Source organism: Lepus europaeus, chromosome 3 (genome assembly GCF_033115175.1).
Source record: "Lepus europaeus isolate LE1 chromosome 3, mLepTim1.pri, whole genome shotgun sequence".
NCBI classification, from domain to species: Eukaryota; Metazoa; Chordata; class Mammalia; order Lagomorpha; family Leporidae; genus Lepus; species Lepus europaeus.
The window spans coordinates 12,938,997-12,962,201 of record NC_084829.1 but is presented as its reverse complement, the minus strand read 5'-3'; the positions used below and the strand labels follow the sequence as shown (position 1 = coordinate 12,962,201).

Below are 23,205 nucleotides of genomic sequence, written 5' to 3'. Positions count from 1 at the left end.
TGGAGACCTGATCCAATCACGGTGTCCAGGAGGTGAGCCGGGTGGGGACTGGCCCTCAGAAGCTTGTTCTCATCAGAGGCTTGGGTACATGAGCCGGGCTGGAGTGTGCATCCTGTGTGTTGGCTCCCTGGTTCGCTGTGTGATCCTTCTTCCCCACACCCCCCGCCACTGCCGGCCTCCACCAGACCCCAGGCTGACGGGGCTGCCCGATCCTGAGCTGTCCTTCTTAGGTATTTGAAAGTAATGGAAGCTGACTAACGCAACAACAGTCACAACCGCTGGCAGATTCTTCCGTGCTGTGCTTCCCTAAGTACCCTTTCCTCTCCTCTTTCAGATCTTGGTAAGCAGAAAGTTGAAGCTATAGATGGCAGGCCACCTTACTAACTTCCAGTTCAGTGTGCATTTATTGGATACCTGCTGTGTACCAGGTGCTCCACCCAGCGCTGAGAGTAGAAAGGGAAAAGGCATTTTATGGCCTTGACTTAGAAGCAAAGAGTGCTGTCAGAAGTTCACTTTGAGAAGAAGCATATACCTACTAGAGAGTTTTGTTTTTTTTTTAAACAAAAACAGGGACACTAAGTCTACTTTAGAGATATTTTTTAAAACAAAACAGGGCCATTCAGTCTACAGGTAAGTAGTGTCCATACAAGCAAGACAGTAGTGGTCTGTCCTTCCTTCCTTCCTTCCTTCTTGGATTTTTTTTTTGTATGCTCCATTCCCCCAAAGAGAAATCATGACCCATCTACTTGCTGAAGGGTGTTCAACTGGGCTTGCTGCTTTCTTATTAAAATCAGATGCTAAATAGCACTCTGGCTATTTGCATGTTTGTTTTTCCTAGTCACGAGAATTGTCATTGCTGAAAAATGTGTGGAAATAGATTGGTTTGGCTTAGCAGTCACTCGCCTCATGTTTCTATGCCCTTGCTGAGCCACAGCCATGTGCAGGCAAGTTTTGCAGTTCGACACAATCCAACTGATCTTAAAGGAAAAAAACCTCCCTCAAGCCAACAATGTGATTATTGCATAAGGGAAGTTCAGAAAGTTAACAGAAATATTGATGAAAAGATAAGCTTATTTTGGTACAAACAATTTTGAAATTCACACACATGAGGGGTCTTCAAAAAGGTCATGGAAAATATATATTAGTAAAAAAAAAACCTATACATGGATTTAATTTTTTTTTTGCAGAAAAATAAACTTATCTTTTCATTCCCTTTTTCCACAAAATGTCTGCAGTATTAACATATTTCTCTTTATTTAAGGCAACTTTTTAAAAAGTGATCTATTGATTTATTTGAGATACAAAGAGACAAAGGGGGGGGGGAGAGAGATAAGGGGACAGGGAAGGGGGAAAGGGAGGGGAGGAAGAGAGACTTCCTTTCTTTCCTCTGGTGACTTCCAGATGCCATGGAGCAGGGAACGCCATCCAGGTCTCCCATGTAGATGGCAAGGATTCAACAATGTGAGCCATCAATGCTGTCTAGCAGGATATATTAGCAGGGAGATGGAATCAGGAACAAAGCCAGGGCTCTAAACACAGGCATTCTGACACGGGGTGCAGGCATCCCAAGTGACACCTTAACTGTTACACCAAACACCAGTCCCTCACTCAAACTTTCAAAAAGAAGTCACTTGTTTCTTCTCTTCTTATTTAACGACCACCATAAGCTAATTAGATCTCAGCCACATGGCTTCCATTATCCCCAAGGACAGCAATGATGGCTTGTCACTAAATTCCCAGACATTTCTCAGTCTTTGCCATTTGGATGGGACCTGCCCCAGAAGACCTCCTTTCTTGAGCTCCCTCTCTCCTCTGGTTAGTACCACCATCGGCATCTCCTTTCTTTCCACTTCTCAGGAGGGCTTTGTCTGCCTTCTCTGTAGGCTCCGCTGCCTCCGCTCACCACCCCCAGGTCCCACTGCAGCCTCTCTGCTTCCCCCCTTCTCTCTTGAGCATCTTTAGTCCATGGCTTCCATGGACACCCAGGTGCTGGTGACTTCCAAGCTTGAGTTCCAGTCTGAACACTCCAGACCCATTCTCTCTCCCAATGCCCCTTCCATCGGCTGTCTTGGGAGCACATGAAGTCCGTAGGACTCAAAATCAATTGATTACTTCCCTCGCGAACACGCTCCTCTTCAGTTTCCTTGACATGATAAATGGTCTGACTGCTCAGTGAGAAACCTAAGAGTGGTTCTTTATTCTTCCCTTATGTTCCCCCTCCAATTTGTAATCAAGTCTTGCTCATTCTGTCTCTTAAATTTCTCTTGGTCTGTTCATAGTCTTCACTTCCTAATGTCATTATCTTAGTCTAAGCATCTTCATCTCTCCCTGACATTATAATCAACCACCTGCTAACCAGTTTCCTTGTTGCTAGAATCAGCAGGAACACTTAATATTCCATTTGATGTGACAGATGAAATGTCTCCTAATTCAATTGCAAGGAAATGTTCTCTCATTACAGATACAAGTCTATGGAAGTTGTCATATCATCAACTTGAAAACAACATTTGGGGCCGAGCTTCTCCCATACTATGCACAATGATCTTCCCACAGTGCAGGTACTGGGGACGGGCATCTGGCCCAGTGGTGAAGGCACAGGTTAAAATGCCTGCCTTCCACATAGGAGCACTTAGGTTCAACACCCAGCTCTGGCTTCCGACTCTATCCTCCTGCTAATGCAGACCCTGGGGAGCAACGGTTATGGCTGTAGTAACTTGGTTGCTGTTTCCCAAGTGAGAATTGTGGATATTGCATCTCAGCCCTGGCCATTGGAGGCATTTGGGAAATGAACCATCATCTCTCTCTCCATCTCTCTAATAAAAAACTAGAGGCCCTCTGCTTCCTACTGCATGAGGATAACGTCCATGCTCCTTGGCACACGTGGAAGCCCTTGTATGAGCAGATGCTTGCCCCCCTCCTCATCTCTCACTATTCTCACTGCGCCTCCCACCAGCAATTCTTTCCAAGCCATAAACTTGCGCTAAGTTACAGATCTCCGACTTCTTTCTTCTTTGGGATTCCCTATATTCTGTTCTAACACAATGGGTAAACATCCACTTCTCTAGGAAACTTTTCCTGGTATCTTGGGACTCCATTGGGTTCATCTTTGGAGTTCATAAAGACCCTGTTTATCTCCTATCACACATCACTAATATTTCATCATAATTTCTGGCTTGATAACCTGTTTTTCCTTTAAGAGAATAATCTTTGGGAGTAAGGGACTACATCTGTATTCACAGTTGCAATTTTATGGACAATGTAATGTCTGGTACATAATAAATGTAACAGGCTAAGCTGGGTTTTTTTCCTGAACTTCTATGGTTTATGGAAGCCTTAAAAACCTATGTTTGGGGGCCAGCACTGCGGTTCAATAGGCTAATCCTATGCCTGTGGCACTGGCACCCTGGGTTCTAGTCCCAGTTGCGGTGCCAGATTCTATCCCGGTTGCCTCTCTTCCAGTCCAGCTCTCTGCTGTGGCCTGGGAGTGCACTGGAGGATGGCCCAAGTGCTTGGGCCCTGCACCCACATGGGAGACCAGGAGAAGCACCTGGCTCTTGGCTTCGGATCAGCGCAGTGCGCTGGCCGCAGTGTGCTGGCCGCAGCAGCCATTGGAGGGTGAAAGGAAGACCTTTCTCTCTCTCTCTCTCACTGTCCACTCTGCCTGTCAAAAAAACCAAAAAATCAAAAAAAACAAAAACAAAAAACAAAAACAACACCAACCTATGTTTGGGGTTGGCATGGCAGCGCAGCAGGTTAATCCTCTGCCTGTGGCAACGACGTCCCATATGGGCGCCGGTTCTAGTCCTGGCTGCTCCCCTTCCCATCCAGCTCTCTGCTATGGGCTGGGATAGCAGTGGAGGGTGGCCCAAGTCTTTGGGCCCCTGCACCTGCATGGGAAAACCAGGAAGAAGCTCCTAGCTCCTAGCTTTGGATCAGTGCAGCTCTGGCCATTGCAGCCATTTGGGGAGTGAACCAATGGAAGTAAGAACTTTCTGTTTCTCTCTCTCACTGTCTGTAACTCTACCTCTCAAATAAATAAATACAATCTTAAGAAAAAAAAAAAACAACTATGTTCTATACAAGTGGATAATATTACCATGTTAGCTTGAAGAAATGGGAACATCAAGTGAACACTAATGTCTGGGTGCACAGGCCTACAACTCTCTCTCTTTCAAGGACACTGGTGCTATTCATAGTCACCAGTTTTTCAATCTATTGGGTTTATCTCTTTGCCTCAGCGGGGAAAATATAAACCTACAGCTGAACAGCTATGCCAGTGATGGTGCACAGAGCTTCCCTGGTGGACAGAGCTGGTCTTGCACCAGATTGGAGGTATGGCTTCTGTTTGTTAACATACTCTTCAGTCCTACAATACAGAGGGATGCCAAGACAAGCCTCGCTGTAAGCTTGGAGTGCATTTCTCCATTGCAAGAACTGCAACTGCACCCCTAACTCCAATTGCATGGTTGGCTAGGACACTAAGTAAAGAGGAACTGGCACTCTGAGGCTGGTATAGAGACCCCCAGACGCCTCTCCCACCAGGCCCAAAGGCAGAATCCCACACGGGCATTCAGAACCTTCATCGTCCAAGGCATTTTAGCTGAAGAGGAAGAATTGTAGATGCAAGAGAAGAGATTCCTGGGGCCTAATAGTTGCTAAAGTCATCAGCAACTCTGGGTGATTTGAAGGACAAAATAAAGTCAGCAGGGTTTCATCCTGAAGGGAAACAGGAAGTTCGGTGAAGCAGCTGGCTAACGGGCCAGGGTTCAGTGTGGGCTCTTGTTGGATGGAGGGATTTCAGAGGAGACAGCATTGAGGGTTCATTCTAGACCCGGTCATGAGTACCAAGGGAGCCCCCAGTGTGTTTGGGGCTCACTCTTCACTGACTGCTGCTGTCAGTTGGGTGGGGCCGCTGGATGCCATAGTTCACAGGTTCCAACAGGGTGACAGGAGCACAGGTAACCAATTACTCCTATTGAAAGGTGCTGCCGCCTCTATTAGTTGAGTTTGCCCATAGCTGAAGCAACAGATTACAAAGCAATCTATGAATCAATTAAACTGCAGCAGTTAAGAGGCTTAGACACATGATGGGCGAAAAATACCTTAGAGAAAGAAATCAGTCTAAGTAAATACCAATCCAGCAATTAGCTCAGTGCTAAAACCAAAGAGGAAGCTTCCTTTTATTCTTTGATTGAAAATGGCAAATTAAGTCAACTCCAAATCTTACAAATAAAATATATGATGGGACTTGAAACAGTCTGTGGAAAAAAGGATTATAAGATAAGCTTATTTTGGTGTAAAACATTTTTGAAATCTATGCATAGGGTTTTCATCAGACGCACTTTCCAGAGACATCTGGAAGACCCTTTGTACAGGTGCTAATTTATTAGCAGGATCACTTAGCACATTTTAAATACAATTAATCCATTTTCTGACTTATCCCTCTACTCCAAAAGTCTACTCTCATAATTTTTTTTTTTAAAAAAAACATGGTCTGGCATTTTTCGATTTATTTTTTTAAAGATGTATTTATTTATTTGAAAGTCAGAGTTACAGACACACACACACACAGAGAGAGACAGAGAGAGACAGAGAGAAAGACAGAGAGAGAGAGGTCTTCCATCCACTGGTACACTCCCCAGTTGACCACAATGGCCAGAGCTGTGCTGATCTGAAGCCAGGAGCCAGGAACTTCTTCCAGGTCTCCCAAAGAGACCCAAAGGGGCAGGGGCCCAAAGACTTGGGCCATCTTCTGCTTTTCCAGGCCATAGCAGAGAGCTGGATCGGAAGTGGAGTAGTCGGGACTCGAACAGGTGCCCATATGGGAATCTGGCACATATGGGAATCACCACAGTGCTGGCCCCTACTCCCATAATTTTAGGTTGCACTTGGCTTTCATCACCGTGCTACCTTGAGAGTCATTGCAGAAGGCATTTCTTTCCCCCAAAGCGCCTGTCCTACCTTCCTCCAGCAACAGCTCCCATGGATTGTTTTAAAATTCTTTGACCTTTTAGCAACTCAGAATCTATTGATTTTTCTAATTCCTCTCAACACATGGGAACTCTTCTTCCTTTTGCAATTTAAAGTTCAATTACTGAAGTGGGTTGAATTGTGTCTCCCCAAAACATGTGTCTAAGTCCTAACCCCTGGTGCCCATGAATGTGACCATATTAGGGAATAAAGTCTTTGCAGGTGTAACAAAGGTAAGGGTCTCAGAGCAAGATTATCCAGGCTGCAGGGTGGGCCCTAAATCTAATGTCTATTTGCATTACAAGGACCTTGCGTAAGAGTCATTATACAAGAAAGGAGAGGAAGAAAACTGTGATCCAGAGAGAGACAGGGAAAGGAGGACCACATGGATCCAGGCAGGGCTGAGGTACAGGGGTTGGCTGCTGCCACCAGCAGGTAGGGCTGACATGGGGCAGAGCCTCTCCGAGGGCCTGCAGGAGGAGCGCACCCTGCCTGCACTGTGACTGTGGATTTCTGGCTCCTGAAACTGACACCAAACTTCTGTTGTTTCAATCTATCAAGTTTATGGCAATTTATTACACAAGTCTTAGGAAACTAACAAAATTATCTCAATCTCCTTTCTTTCCATTCCTCCCCTTTTCTTCTTCTTCTTCTTCTTTTTTTTTTAATTCAGCCCAGCATGGACTAACTACCTGCTTTATCTGTGGCTGGGCACAAATGGCCAAATTCTTTTATTTTATTTTATTTTTTTAAATTTAAAAAAAATTTTTTTTAACTTTTATTTAATGAATATAAATTTCCAAAATACAGCTTATGGATTACAATGGCTTCCCCCCACACACAACTTCCCTCCCACCCACAACCCTCCCCTTTCCCGCTCCCTCTCCCCTTCCATTCACATCAAGATTCATTTTCAATTCTCTTTATATACAGAAGATCAGTTTAGCACATATCAAGCAAAGATTTCAACAGTTTGTCCCCACATAGCAACACAAAGTGAAAAAACACTGTTGGAGTACTAGTTATAGCATTAAATAACAGTGTACAGCACATTAAAGACAGAGATCCCACATGATATTTTTTTTAAAAATTAATTAATTTTCTATGCAATTTCCAATATAACACCAGGGTTTTTTTTTTTTTTTTCATTTCCAATTATCTTTATATACAGAAGATCGATTCAGTAAACACTAAGTAAAGATTTCATCAGTTTGCACCCACACAGAAACACAAAGTGTAAAAATACTGTTTTAGTACTAGTAATAGCATCACTTCACATTGGACAACACATTAAGGACAGATCCCACATGAGATGTAAGTACACAGTGACTCCTGTTGTTGACTTAACAATTTGACACTCTTAGGATCTCTGTCTTTAATGTGCTGTACACTGTTATTTAATGCTATAACTAGTACTCCAACGGTAGTTTTTTCACTTTGTGTTGCTATATGGGGCAAACTGTTGAAATCTTTACCTAATATATACTAAACTGATCTTCTGTATATAAAGAGAATTGAAAATGAATCTTGATGTGAATGGAAGGGGAGAGGGAGCGGGAAAGGGGAGGGTTGCGGGCGGGAGGGAAGTTATGGGAAGGGGGAAGCCATTGTAACCCATAAGCTGTACTTTGGAAATTTATATTCATTAAATAAAAGTTTAATAAAAAAAAAAAAGAAAATTAAAGCCAAAAAAAAAAAAAAAAAAACCAATTTGACACTCTTGTTTATGGTGTCAGTAATCTCCCTAGGCTCTACTCATGAGTTGCCAAGCCTTTAGGGTTTGCTGACTTTGATCTTATTCCGATAGGGTCATAGTCAAAGTGGAAGTTCTCTCCTCCCTTCAGAGAAAGGTACCTCCTTCTTTGATGGCCCGGTTCTTTCCACTGGGATCTCACTCACTGAGATCTTTCATTTAGGCCTTCTTTTTTTTTTTTTTTTTTTTTTTTCCGGAGTGTCTTGGCTTTCCATGCCTAAAATACTCTCATGGGCTCTTCAGCCAGATCCGAATGGCTTAAGGGCTGATTCTGAGGCCAGAGTGCTATTTAGGACATCTGCCATTCTATGAATCTGCTGTGTATCTGGCTTCCCATGTTGGATTGTTCTCTCACTTTTTGATTCTATCAGTTAGTATTAGCCGACACTAGTCTTGTTTGTGTGATCCCTCTGACTCTTAGACCTACTAGATGGCCAAATTCTAAGACAAAAGTCACCAGTACCTGCAGTCACTTCTGATTCAAATTTTTTAAACTTTATTTTATTTATTTGAAAGGGTGAGAAAAGGGGAGGGGGAGGGAAAGAGAGAGGGGGAAGAAGTGGACAGAGGGAGGGAGAGGGAGAGGGAGAGGGAAAAACGATCCTCCATCCATTCTGTTTACTCCCCAAATGACTTCAACAGCCAGGGTTGGGTCAGGCCAAAGCCAGGAGCCTGGGACTCCATGAATGTCTCCCATGTTGGGACAGGGCCCAAGCACTTGAGACATCCTCCTCTGCCTTCCCAGGCAGGGAGGCAGAATCGGAAGTGGAGCAGCCAGCTCTCAAACCCTGGCTCATGTCAGATGATGGTATGATGAGTGATAGTTTAACCCTCTGTGCCATGATGCCAGTTCCAATCCAAAAATATTAAATGGCAAATTCCAGAAATAACTAATTCGTATGTTTTGAGTTTCACGCTGCTGAGATTAGTGTAAGCTCTTCTGACCATGCCACTCTGTCCCTCTCAGGATAGAGTCACGTGCACTGTAACCAGACCATGCCACTCTGTCCCTCTCAGGATAGAGTCACGTGCACTGTAACCATACCATGCCACTCTGTCCCTCTCAGGAGAGTCACGTACACTGTAACCAGACCATGCCACTCTGTCCCTCTCAGGATAGAGTCACGTACACTGTAACCATACCATGCCACTCTGTCCCTCTCAGGATAGAGTCACGTACACTGTAACCATACCATGCCACTCTGTCCCTCTCAGGAGAGTCACGTACACTGTAACCATACCATGCCACTCTGTCCCTCTCAGGAGAGTCACGTGCACTGTAACCATACCACGTAACATCACTCTACCACTAGTCACTCAGCAGGCTCCTGTTATCAACTGGCTTTTTGTGGAATTGATGCTTGTATTGAAGTCACACTTATTTTACCTAATAATGGCCCTAAGTGCAAGAGTAGTGTTCCTGGCAATTCAGATACGCTTTATAACTTTTATTACAGTAGAGTTATAATTGTGCTATTTTATCCTTGTTGTTGCTAATCTCTTACTATGCCTAACTCATAAATTAAGCTCTATCATAGGTGTGTATGTATTTAAACACATAACATGTATGAGGGGTCTTCAAAAAGTTCATAGAGATGTGTATTATGAAAAACTAGGCACTGATATCATAATCTTTTTGTACCATAATAAACTTATCTTTTAATTCCATTTTCCATGAACTTTGTGAAGCATCATTCTACAAGGTTCATGACTGTCATCTCTGGTCTCGGGCATCCCCTGGGGGTCTTGGGACATATTCGCAGTAGGTGAGGGGGACTCCTGTACATTTATAGTAACGTAATAATCTGAGGCAGCCTTAGTGCTACAGTCCCTCTCTTCCCCTTCCTCACTTACTACCTAGAAAACTCACTTACTACCTAGTTAGACCACCTTACTTACTACCTAGAAAACTCAGCCATGGGATAGTCACCAAGCAGAGCCACAAATCCACCTGCCACTGCAGACAGCTGGTGTCCCTGCCAGCTCCGGAGAGTTCACTCTTCTTCAGATGCCAGCTCTTCTCTCTTTCTGCATCCTACCAACCTGTCACTCCCCAGCTCTCTTACCCACTCTCCTCTGCCTCCAATGTCTTGTAACTCTCTTTCTTCTAGATCCGTCACATTGGCTTTGTGTGTTTATATCTCTTCCGTGTAAAATAATGAAGACAAGCCAGACAACACACACATAGCAACTCCCAGTAGAAATGCACACTTGCAACCCCCTACAGACACACACGTGTCCTCTTGTCCTTGTCCCATCCCTCCTCACTTCACTGCCAAACCTCTTCAAAATGTTCTTCCCCACTGATCTGACATCTGTCCCACACAGCTCTTGCTAGTCACTCATGGCCTCTAGCTGACAGGAGCCATTCACGTCCGTGGCCACGTCCTGTACTTCTCTCCCTCGGTGCTCTCACGGCCATGGTGAACACACCTCCCTCACAGGCTCTGTTCCTGGCTCCCAGCACGTCTCAGTGTCGCGGTTTTCCTCCCAGCTCTGGCCACAGCCTTTCCATCTTTACACATTTCATCCTCCCTCACCTCCACATTAGTCTTCCTTTGTCTCTAAGACAGTCTTCGGCTCGCTTTCCCTTCCATTCCATATTTGTTCCCTAGCCAATCTCATGCATAGTCATCACTCTCATTATCATAAGTATGCAAATGACCCCCAAATTTACATACCCATGCCAAACTCCTCCTTTGTGGTCCAACTGCTAACTCTGGGTATTACAAGTAGACCCAATCACACAGCTAAAATTGGACTCATACCTCTGCCCCCTGACTACTGCTCCTCACAATATGGATCCCAGCTAAGGCCACCAACAATGAGGTGCTGTACTGGGCACTTCTTTTCTCAAATTTTTATTAGCTTTACTGAAGTATAAGCACATACAAAAACCCTGGAGGCTTAACAATTTCTACAGTTTGATGAGTTTGGACACAGGCATATACTCTGGAGAGCATCAGCGCCATCAAGGTGACAAACATATCCATCATGTCCACCGGGCACACTCCCCTTTGACCCCTTGTATGTGCAGAGCATGTCCCATAGATGCAGTCTCTTCATAGACTATGGCTCCCTATAGACACTGTTGTGCACCAGCTCTCTAGAACTTACCCATCTTGGGTAACTGAAACTCCATCCCCAGTAAGCCACAGCACCTTGTGTTCCCCTCCCATGGCAGCCACTATCTTATTCCCTGCTCCTGTGAGTTTGACTACTTTAGATGCCTCATGTGAGTGGCCTGAGTGAATATCTACCCTTCTGGGATTGCTGAGGTCATTAAACATAAGGTCTTTCAGGTTCCTCTCTGTTGTTGCAAATACCAGGTTGTTCCCCTTGTTTGAGACTAAACAATATTCCAACCAAATGCCAAAATGGAATATTATTTGATTTAACACATAACACTCCTTCTCCTTCCCATAGCTAACCTGTCACTTAGTCCTGTCACTTGCTCTTTACAAAATCTCCCAACCCTTCCCTTTCCACTACCAAGTTCATGCTGCTGTCATGTGCATCACGGCCTCCTCACTGGTCTGCCTACAGCCACTCAGGCTCTTGTCTAACTTAGGCTGTAGGACATGGGACTGGTGAGGCTCCAGCCTCAGCCCACGTGACAGCTTCACCTCCCTGCAATGCTTCTCCCTACTTTCCTATTCTGTTCATCCCTATTTCTTCTCCCCCTGCTGTTTCTGCTCTTGGAGTGCCCATTTCCTTATTCCTAATCCTTCCTCAGATTTCAGCTCAAACCTCTCTTCATCAGGAAATTTCTGCGTCCTCTCGGACCAAGTCAAGACCCCCCTCTTGCTCTCCATCTCCTCCCCTGCCCTCCCCGCAGGTGTGATCTGACCTCTGCTTCTGTGACTTGACCTTCACCTCTTCTCCTGTGCTGCACATGTCACAAGGTTAATAACGAGGTCTTGTTTAGCTTTCAGCTATACTCTCAGGGCCACCTGGTGCTCCAGCACACGGCAGACACTCAGTAAACGTGTGTGAGTGTGTGTGGGTGTGAGTGGGCGTGGATTTCCCCCACCAAGGTCCTAGGTGTGCAAAAAAAATCCTAGAAGCACAAAAGGAATTTGGACACAATATAGATATTCCAGGGCCAACCCCATCATTTATTATTTTTCCATTCAGAGGAAATTAAATCATAATTCAGTGGCATCTTCACAGCTTACTCCTGCCAGGCTACTTTTCTATAAATACAGTTCTCATTCTCTAAGAATCTGGATAAGACTGTGAGAGCTGGCCATCTGGGGGAGGCACCATCAGTTCTATCTGGGAGGCGGTGCTACCGTCTGCCTGTACGCCTGGGGTAGGTGTGGAGATGCACTTTGGACACTGCTGGTGCTTCCCATAAGCAGCTGGGTATGTCTGGCTAAGGGCTCCACAGCTCTGGGTAGGATGACAAGCACATAGGGACCATCTCCGGAGGACCTATAATTTTACATTCTATTACTGTTTTTCTCCTACTGCCAAGTGATACACGGAAGCTTCTAAGAGCAATGCATAGTTGTGGGAGCTTCCATCACCATCCAGAGCTCAGCCTCTGGGTCTTAATGCTCACATGTAGGGGGCAGAGTGTGATGAATGGGATCCATGGATACAAGAGGTTATGATCAACTCTGGGTCATAAGCATTTCCAGCTCAAGGCCTTTTTGAAGCCACCAGCTTGAAACATGAAGATGTAAGCATAGCATAGGGCCTAGAGATCTGCCTTTGAAAATGTGTGTAATCGTCAGTTCCAACATCGAAGAGAATTTGAGGTCATAATTTTCCAATGTAGTTTTCTTATCGCTACACAATTTACAAATCCTATTTGCAGGTGTGCCTTTGAAGGTACTGTCTACACAGACACAGGTGCCTGTGATGTTGGTTACATTAAAACTATAGCACAGCTCATTATGGCAAGCCATTTTTTTACCTGCTCTTTGGTTATAATTCCCGCCTGCCCATGCTGTCTTTAAGTCAAACCCAATCTCTCTCCCCTACAGCAAGACCCCAGTGCAGTGGTCCCAGCACCTCTTGCAATGGCCCTGAATCAAGTCCATCCAAGATCTTCAGCAAGTGTCACTGAATATTTGCTTTTCTTTATATACAAGACAAATGCACACCCACCAGATTAAATTGACCAACTAATTAACATTCCCATAGTCAATTCCCTTTTATATTTTATTACACACACAAGTAAGTCTGCACTTTAAAGCATTTGAACATATAAAAGGGGACTTCAACAAGTCAGGGAAAAATAGAATGAAAAGCATGAGCTAATTTTGGTGCAAAAATATATAGAAGTACATATTATAATAACTTTGCCAGGGTAAATATTCACTTTTTGAAAAAAACTAGAATACTTTCAGTCATGTACTCATCCATCATGATATAGTTTCTGCCTTTGATAATTTAGGAGCTGAATGTTTCTTTTTCTTTTAAGAAAAACCTACATATAAATATCACATTCAGCTGCCGAACTAATCAGTTTGGCCATGGCAATCACAAGAACTGGCTAAGAATAGTTAATGATATGAATGATTTACAGCTAGCGACTTTGCTTGTCACATATTTGAGCCTTTTCTCCCAAAAGAGCTTTAGAAGAAAAATGTTCAAGTTTTTAATGATTCATGAGCAATTTGCCACCACTGTATTTGCTCCTATTGCCGGACAAGTTTTCCAATGTCTTGAAGAAGCCAACATCATCACTCATGTGAGAAGGATGAGGGCCTTGCCTGTGGCCTTGCCAAGGGCGCTGAACACAGCCCCTGATGTGCCAGAGGGAAATGCATCTACCACTCCACCATTCAGGGACTCGAGCTGACAAGAGGTGATTATTTAAATGTGTTTATATTATTACAAAGCATCTTGCAGAGTCAGGAAAGGATTTTGAGATTTCTCCGGCACTATTTTTTTTTCAACACTTCAGTGTTTTTTCACTCCCATTTTCTTTCTATATTTCATTTAGATTTCTTCTCCCTTATTATTATTTTTTTAAAAGTTATTTATTTGAACAGAGAAAGAGAGAGAGAGATCTTCAATTCACTGGTTTACTCTTCAAATGGCTACAACAGCCAGGGCTGGGCTAGGCCAAAACCAGGAGCCAGGAACTCCATCTGAGTCTCCCAAGTGGGTGGCAGGGGCCCAAGTATTTAAGCCATAAACTGCTACTTCCCAGGCACATTAGCAGGGAGCAGTATTGGGAATGAAGTAGCCAGGCCTCAAACCAACACTCTGATATGGGATGTGGACAACACAAGTGGTGGCTTAACTCACTGTACCATAGTGCCTACCATTAATTTTTATTTTAATTTTTGATACTTAATAATTACACACAATTTTGTGGTAAAGTGTGAAAATTTGATACAGGCATAAATTGAGTAATGATCAAATCAATGAGTATTTCCATCTTCTTAAATGTTTATTTTAAAAAATTTTTTTTATTCATTTGAAAATAGAGTTACAGAGACAGGCAGAGACAGAGCGATCTTCCATCTGCTGATTCACTCCCTAGATGGCCTCAACGGCCAGGGCTGGGCCAGGTAGAAACCAGCTTTATCTGGGTCTCCCATACAGGTGGCAGGGGCCAAAATACTTGGGCCATCCTCCACTGCTTTCCCAGGACATTAGCAGGGAGTCGGATGTGAAGTTGAGCAGCTGGGACGTGAACCAATGCCCACCTGAATGGTGGCAGCCTTACCTGCTATGCCACAACGCCAGCCCCTATCATTTCTTTGCATTGGGAACCACTGAGCTCCCTTTCTCTAATCCTTTACAAAACATATAGCAAACTGTAAGCAGCAGTCACCCTCCTGTGCCGTAGCACACTAGAACTTGTGCTCTCTAACTGTATTTTTATTCCTGTTACCAATGACCTAAGTGCTCTTCTCTCTCTCACTCCATAGGGGACATCCATTTGGAGTTTTGCTCACTTGCCGATCACTCAGTGGTTTTTAGGAATGTCTGAAGGACCTGTGAGTTTTGTTACAACTTCAGGGGTCTGCACATGACTGAGGGTGTGGAGAACTCAATATGAATGCAGGGATTTGGTCAGAGGGGTGATGAGTGAGAGTCGTGAAATTCTGAGGTTCATTCATTTCTAACCCAAGGGTAAAATCAAAACCCTTTGTGTCTTTTCCTATATATCTCCCTCTGCATACCCTTATGTACGTAAAAATATCCAATTAAGGAGAAGATATTTGCTTGGCAGTTAAGATGCCCACATTCCCACATCAGAGTCCCTGGGTTCGATTCCCAGCTCCTGACTCCAACTTTTCCTGCTAATACAGACACTGGGAAGAAGTGTTGATGGCTCAAGTAATTGAGTCCCTGCCACTCACATGGGAGACCTACACCAGCCCTGGCCTGGTCCTGGCCATTGTGGGCATTTGAAGAATGAAACACTGGATGGGAGTTCTCTGTATCTCAAATCAATAATTTTTTTAAAAATCTACCGACAGTGCCAGATCAATTCTCAACAAACATTAAGTGACGTAAGGTACTGTTCTTACTCCGAATTTGTAAGTGAGACAATTGGGGTTCAAGCCGCTGAGCAAAGTCATATCACTAACAAGTGTCAGGGCTGGGATCTGAACCCAGGCAGGCTACCTCCAGGATCTGGGCTTTAACCCCCGAGCTGTTCTGCCTTTCCTCCACTGTGCTTTGCTCTCCACTGAGCTACAAATCTTTGTCACTCATTGTTCTTCGTTTTCCTGCCATGTTCAAGAGTCATTAATTCAAGATCTCTCCTCTGTGAAATCACCTTTCCTTATCTGCCAATGGGCATAGACAACGTCTGTTCTGCTGTGTGTTGACATTTACTGGAACAATGAGAATAGGGATGGATAATAAAACCCGGAGTATCAATGGTAGGATGAAAGCATTCAAGAGCGGAAAAAAGGGGGGTTTTATGTTCAGATTAATTACAGATCAAAAAGAAGTGGTTGTTCTGCTACTGAAAAAACAACAAAATCCTTGACAAACAAGAAAACACAGAGCTTATCAATGCCATTATCAGTCACATTGAGGAATTATATAGACCAAATAAACCCCAAGACTTGCATTGAACTGTACTAATTAAGAAACAGCATCGGATTCAACAAATAACTAACAAGAAATAAAGGGGGCAAAAATCACCTTACCTGCTGACGTGTGTTTGAATTTTTCACTTTTCTTCTTCCTCCATTTCCAAGGCTTGAAAATCCTTCCCAGGTTGGCAAACTTACTTCTCCTCCGGATGGGCGGGGTGTGGGTGCCCGGGACCAGGGAATCAGAACGCATGGCCGCCAGCCTCTCCACTTCCTCAGCTTGTTTTCCCAAGAAAGAGATGAAATAGAGAGAGGGAGGGAAAAAGTGTTCAAATGGGAGCCTCACAGATGGCCAACGTTTTCCATGGTTACAGATAACAGAGAGCACGTGACCAGAGTTCTGCTTCTCTTTTTGCCTTTTGGAATGGAAGTCATACCAGTGCGTTCTCAAGGCTGCGGACAGTCAGCCAAATCTTAAAGATTCTGATTGTCCAGAAGTCTGTCCAGCCTTCACTTGGACTTGAGTGGGAGGACAGCACTCCCAACATGCCAGGGACTCCCCCCCAAATGCAGGGAGAGTTGGTCCAGGGGTCCAGCTATGTCTCAGTGTTAACCGTGAGTCCAGCTGTGTCTCGGCAGGTGCAACCACTGTAGCACTGCCTGTTGAGACCACAGGAGGGGGAAAACATTTACCAACTGTCTACTCCGGAGTCAATGTCTCACCACCCATTGCTCTCTACTTCCTACTACCTTGCTTTATCCAGACCCACAGGAGCACTGAACCCTGCCTAGTGAGTATGGCCCTACCTTAGGGTCAATGACCAATTCAGAGTCACTCACTCTTGCACTGGATCTTACAATTGCCTTAATTTTTCCAGGTCTTCTTTTTTTTTAACCTAGTGCTGTTTAAAAAAAAATAATCATAGAAATTGAGAGCTGGGACTGTCTTTAGGGAACACCTAGAATAATCCCAACAACTGCACATCTTTACATAATACTTTCAATCCCATCACGGCTCACGGACCATACAGGTCACAAACACCCCAACCCCATTCTACCTCCATGAAATAAAACAAATACTTGTCCAGGTTACAGGAGTTTTTATATATACCTCAATTTACTTTTTTTAAGATAGGAATATTCAGAGAAAATAACCTCCCTGGCAAAATCGAGGGGAGGGGAGGAACTCAACCTTCCAGAAAATAAAATTATATGGAAAGCTGGGGCAAATGCAGACACACTGTGCTTTACTTCAAACACTGTCCTTCAGAAACTCGTCTGGACTTTTGCAACATTCACAGACCTTGAAAGCGCAAGCGCTCAGCCCGATGATCCGCCTGTTGTGGTCTGCAAATGCTTTGAGCCCTGGAGAGCTCCTCATTCAATAAAGACACACGGAACCGCGATCATGAGCCAGGCAGTGCACTGGGGCAGTCATGCTGGCGCCAGATGATGGGGATGGACCCGGGAGATGTGTTAGAAGTGGTCCATGAATAGGTCTTAGTGACTGCCTGGATGGTGTAGTGGATAGGACACAGATCATTTCCCAATTCTCAGCTTCCCGTCAGGGAGAGCACGCTTCATTCGTTAAGACTAGAAAGACAGGGAAAGACTCAGCTTTGAGAGTTAGGGCAGCAATGATTTGAATGTGTTCCAATAAAAATGGCCCTTACAGTTTTGATTACAGAAGCTCCTCCACTTACAATGGTGTTGCAGCCTGATGAACCCATCTTACATGTTAAAGATCATAAATACAAAAATGCATTGAATGCATCTGGCCTCCCATGTACCCTAGCTCAGCAACACAGCACACTATTGAGTATTGGGGGTTTCCTGTTGTGGTCAGGGGGCTGTGCTCACTGGCACCACCTGGAATCACCGGAGAGGACTGCACAGCACAGAGCTAGCCCAGAAGATCCAAGTTCAACATTCCAACCACGGGTTCTACCAAATGCACGTCTTTTCCAAGCACCCTGAAGTTGAGAAATCATTAAGTCACAGTATCCTAAGTCCAGGATTGTCTGTACGTGGCTCAGTGCACTGGCAGCTCGCCCTTTGCATCGCTTAAATAAGGGACACGATGCCATCCAGAGTGGTTTCTGGGGAAGACACACAGAAGAGCTGGGCATGATGCTGGGCACAGAGTCCTGGGGTGAGGACGGAGGGGATGCAGGCAGGGGGCAGCATGCAGAACTCCCCACCCCCCCCCAACAGGTACCACGATGCTAGATTCAGGGTAGGCAAAGAGGAGAGAGACTGGTTTGGCTTCACAGGGATAGGAAAGGCCTTGGGGAGGTCGTTTTGGGTTGAATTTTGAAAGAGGAGGAACTGCTCTCTCCACATGATGTAAAGGGAGAAATGGATCCCTCGGTGGAGAAATAGACCTAAAAGGAACAGAGAGGATCTGCAGAGCAGGTACGCGTAGGGGCTTCAAGGAACCTGGCGAAGTGAGTGAAGTGAAGCAGAGGGCTGGTGGCTGGAGAAGACTAGAGCTTTTGCAAGGTTGTATTAGGCATTTTTGTTTTATCCTGTAAGTCAAAGGGAAAGGATGGGAATTGGAAAATGGGTAATTGACATTACCACAACCAACAAATACATGTGGTGGCTCCCAGTGTACCAGACACTCAGGCTACATCAGTAAGCAAAACAGATAAAAATACCAACTCATGGAGCTCACACTGGGAGTGGGGTGTGGGGCAGACAGTCAGCATGAAACTAAGCAAATCATAGATTATGCTAGAAGATACTTGCTTTAGGAAAAAAAAAAAATGAAAGGATCAAGTGGGATCCAGCAAATGAGATCAAGAGTGTCTGGGAGGGGGATCAGGCTGATTGAGAAGGCACGTGATTAGAATGCAGCTAGATTTGCTTCGTAGGAATCTCACTGCAGCAGCAAAGGGACCCAAAAGAAGCAGGTGACAGAGAAGGCAACAAGGAGATCGCTGCATTATTCTAACTGGGATCCAAGTTGGGCAGTGACAGGGGGGCAGGGAGAAAAGGTGAGACTCAGCCAGATGTAGCAACTTCCTGGATAAACATTGAGAAGTACCAGATGCAAGAATGTCAAAGTTGTTGGCTTTTGATCCCAGGTCAATGGGAAGATTTCATGTTTTAAAGAACTTTGATGACAAGAGGAAGAAGCAGGTTAAGACGGTAGCACGGGAGCTCAAAGAAGAGGACTATGGAGCCAGATAATTCAATCTGTCTGCAAAGGCCCTTTAGTGGGTTGGCTATGATGTCCTAAGGGCATGGAGAACTACTAAGAGGAAAGTTGCCAGGATGGGGAAGCAGAAAATCAATCTGGTCGGTGGAATAAGCTGCAAAAGTCAGCAGAGAGGAAGAGACTGAGGATGTGTGAACAAGGCTGAGAAGTTTATGGAACGGTTCTTAGGGAGAGGAAGAGAAAATAGGAACAAAAGTACACCGCAGATTACTGGCCACTGAAAGACGTTACCATGAGTGGTTCAAAGTTTAAGCTGAGGTCTCTGAGCAACAAATGGCAGAGATCAGATGTGGTTTTGGGGAGATCAAATGAAGGAAGAAGATCATGATTCTGAAACTCTTAAGCAAGTTTGGGATGCAGACTGGTTGAGGAAAGTGTTAAATAAAAATTCTACAAGAAATGAGTAGAAAGCCAAATTAAGCATTAAGCAGGCTTTGACGAAACACTGAATTTGGACACGATGCTTCTTCCATGTCATCAGTCACTTGCCTTGCTGCTCCTTCAGCCATGTTTAGAGAGCCACGTAGTAGAGAGCATTGTGGGAAACTGAAGCAGGAAGTCCATGTGAAAGCTCAGTCTACACAGTCGGATGGTCTGACTCCCACAAGGTCACTGCCTTGCCTTAACTGACACTCTAGTGTTGCTTGTCCAGATTGTACAAGTCTCCAGATTCATACAGCCATCTCTTGGTATTTGTGCAGAATTGGTTCTAGGACACTCATGGAGACCAGAATCTGCAGACGCTCGAGTTTCCTCCATCAAACTGTGACAAATATACACATAACTTTCACAGTCCTGCCCATCAGATCATCTCTAGGTAGCTTACAAGACCTAATACCATGTGAATGCTATGCAAACAGTTGTACTGTTAACAACTGTTCATAAGGGGGAACCATCTGGATGTGTTGCACACAGACACCACTTTCTTTCTGAGATATTTTTTGATCAGCAGTGGCTGAACTCATGGATGTGGAACTCATGGATATGGAAAGCTGACTGTACCCCCGACTGTAGACAGCCACCTTCAATCCTGCAGCTTCTACTGTAATAATTACTCTTTCAGAAGTCTGCTCTTCTGAGAACTGTCCATAGTTTCTCATAGCTTACAGGTGAAAGTTCTAATTTCCCAGCTGTCGGGAACCTTGATGTGAGTGAGCAGCTCAGACTTAATCTAAGCTGCAGGTGCTTCTCTAGACGGGCACTGCAGTCAAATGCAATACTCCATGTGGCACCAGGCTCCTCTGGGGATTTCTGGCTACAGAGTGGCCATCAGCCCGCTGAAATCATCGAATGCAAAGTTTTGTATATGCAGATGTTCCTTGGCTTGTGATGGGATTACATCCCAATGAACGCATCAGGCCTTGAAGGTGTCCTAAGTGGAAACCTCACAGAATGCGCCTGGCCTCCTGCACATCCCGGCTCAGCCACAGCACACTGCGGAGCGTCAGCATCTCCCTTTGCAACCACAGGCATAAGTGCTCATTGCTGCTGCCAAGCATCGCCAGAGAGGAATCGGACCGCGCAGCGCTAGCCCACAGAAATCAAATTCAACACTCCAAGTGTGGTTCATCCAGAACGCATGTCATTTTTGCACCATTACAAAGTCAAAAAACCCTAAGTCCAACCCTCATATGTCAGGGACCATCTGTACAAGGCTATCTGTGTTTGGTTGGTAGAGTGTCCATCTTCCCTTGATTTTCCAGCCAGGCTAAGATGCAAAAGGTAAAATTTTTAGAGTATCCAGTTTAAGGATTGTCTGAGTTCAGCCAATCTAAAACATCTGCTGAAGGCAAATTACATACAGAGTCCTTAAAAACCCACAAGACAGGAAAAACTCAGGACTGATGGTGAGTTTGCGTCTCATAGCTGGCATTCAAGAGTGACTTATTCAGCAGACAAATGAATGGCTGCATTTGATTCAGCTCATTCACATGCATCTTGATGGACAGCACATCACTACCTGTCTTAAGGAAATGGTACGGCTGGACCAAATGGCTGTTCACAATCACATCACTACAGAAATGACCCTGGAACTGCCACAGTAACATACTTGTAAGAAATTAGGAGTGCCTTTGAAAAAGCTAGGGTGACACAGAGCAGACTATTATAAAGGCATAATTATAACTCCATATGCAATGAATCCTTAATAAGTATCTTATTAATTTCAGCATGTTTAGCCCTTAATTACTGCCCATTGTTGAGCAGCCTGGATTACATTAGGTTTAATTGATTTATATTTTAATCACTCCTATTACATTTTTCACCAATTCATTCGACGATGGGGGCAGCTCTCAACCTCACTGCTTTGCCATCAGATAATGAAATTGGAAGGCTCAAGAGTGAAGAAGGAGACTAACAGGTGAAGACTGAAAAGGAACAAAGACAAAAGAAAACAGGGCTCAGAATAAAGTGGCTGCCTACCACAGGGACAGTGAGAATGGGAGGAAGGCTGCAGGTAGAAGGAAGGGGTGCAGGTGGGAGGGAGGGGTGCAGGTGGGAGAGTGCAAGTGGGAGGGAGGGGTGCAGGTGGGAGGGAAGGGTGCAGGTGGGAGGGAGAGTGCAAGCGGGAGGGAGGGGTGCAAGCGGGAGGGAGGGTACAGGTGAGAGAGGGGTGCAGGTGAGAGGGAGGGCTGCAGGTGGGAGGGAGGGTTGCAGGAGGGAGGGAAGGGTGCAGGCAGGAGGGAGGGGCGCAGGTGGGAGGAAGGGCTGCAGGTGGGAGGGAGGGTGCAGGCGGGAGGGAGGATTGCAGGAGGGAGGGAAGGGTGCAGGCAGGAGGGAGGGGCACAGGTGGGAGGAAGGGGCACAGGCTAGAGGGAGGGTGCAGGTGAGAGGGAGGAGCGCAGGTGGGAGAGAAGGTGCAGGAGGGAGGGGTGCAGGTGGGAGGAAGGGCTGCAAGTGGGAGGGAGGGTGCAGGTGGGAGGAAGGGCTGCAAGTGGGAGGGAGGGTGCAAGTGGGAGGGAGGGTGCAGGTGAGAGGGAGGGTGCAGTTAAGTACCTGGTATTTCTCCTGGTGGCTTGACTCTCAAAAGACTCATGCAAGGGAAGCACCAATCTTGGCTTCTTGCTAGCCTAGACAGTGTCAGCCACACAGCATCCCACTGAGCCATGGAAAAGACGAGACCAGGGCGTCTGAGCTAGCTGATGTCTATCTGAGGCAGCAACAGGAGCAGAGGAGCAGGACACTTGGGGCCCCCACTGTAGATGTCTCCGTGTGCCAAGTGCTCCTAGGTTTTGGAAGGACTCGGTTCTTAACCCCAAGTGATCTCAACAATAGAGTCTTACACCGCGGGATCTGATAACACTCACTGTTCCTTTCTTATTAGAAGGCGACAGTGCTGTTCTACTCATCTCGCCATCCTACATATGGGAGCTGAAGGCAGAGGTCAGGGTAGTTGCAGCTCCCCAGGCTGAATTGTCCAGGGCCTCAGCCTGGAACCTTCTGGCCACAAGCAGCATCCCTACCCTTGGAAAGTTCTCAACGACTGGCCTTCCCCTTTCATACACAGGCTCTCATATCTACAGGGCACCTTATCACAAGGAAGCTGATACCCATGAGTTGTCAGGCAATCTGTTTCCTTTCCGATTCCATGAGAAGCCATATTGCACACTCTCACAGAGGCCAGGGCTCTTCAAAGACATTCTGTCCAACACAGGACTAAGCACATTAACCAGGATATGCATCTAAAAAATGAATGAAATATTCATGTTTATTCTAAAAGTTCAGAGCCCCTGCCTTATCCCATGAGGTGGGGACTGCGAGGGGGGAGGACTGGGCCTTAGAGGAGGCAGGTCATGAGGGCACATGGAGGTTCTCTTGGCCCAGAAAGGTTGCCAAGAATAGAGAAAAAATTGACACGGCTGAGGAGCGAGGAGATCAACACCGCCCCACTGTCCAGGAGCTCCTTAACACGGACACGACGCCTGAAGGTGCTCTCCTGTTAGTGAGGACGAAGGCCATGACCTTCACAGCCCTGACCCCGTGGGTTCAGGCTCTCCTACATCACCTTCCTCTTCTCCATCCCTTACCACTGATCCCAAGAGGATCCAATCTATGTATTAGGACCGAGTTGTGACGCTAAGACCAGCTGGGCATGGTAGATATGATAACAGCAGCATTTAAGGAAGGTTTTACGTCAACCCAAAGTCTGGATAACTCCAAAGAGGAGGGGAAAGAAGCTCTGCTGTCTCTCAACTTCCTGGACACACACAGCCACCTTTCTCACTTGGGAACAAATAGAGGAA

General features: G+C 45.4%; 1 protein-coding gene across 6 annotated transcripts in view; it reads right to left on the bottom strand.

Moving 5' to 3' along the window:
• PHACTR1 (phosphatase and actin regulator 1) overlaps window positions 1–23,205 on the bottom strand; it is a 586,996-nt gene that overhangs the window by 224,054 nt on the left and 339,737 nt on the right. For all 6 annotated transcript variants that reach the window (XM_062184620.1, XM_062184626.1, XM_062184633.1 and 3 more), the window contains one exon: window positions 15,856–16,020. In XM_062184620.1, the coding sequence (XP_062040604.1) occupies window positions 15,856–16,020 (165 nt within the window). The remainder of the gene's footprint in view (window positions 1–15,855; window positions 16,021–23,205) is intronic.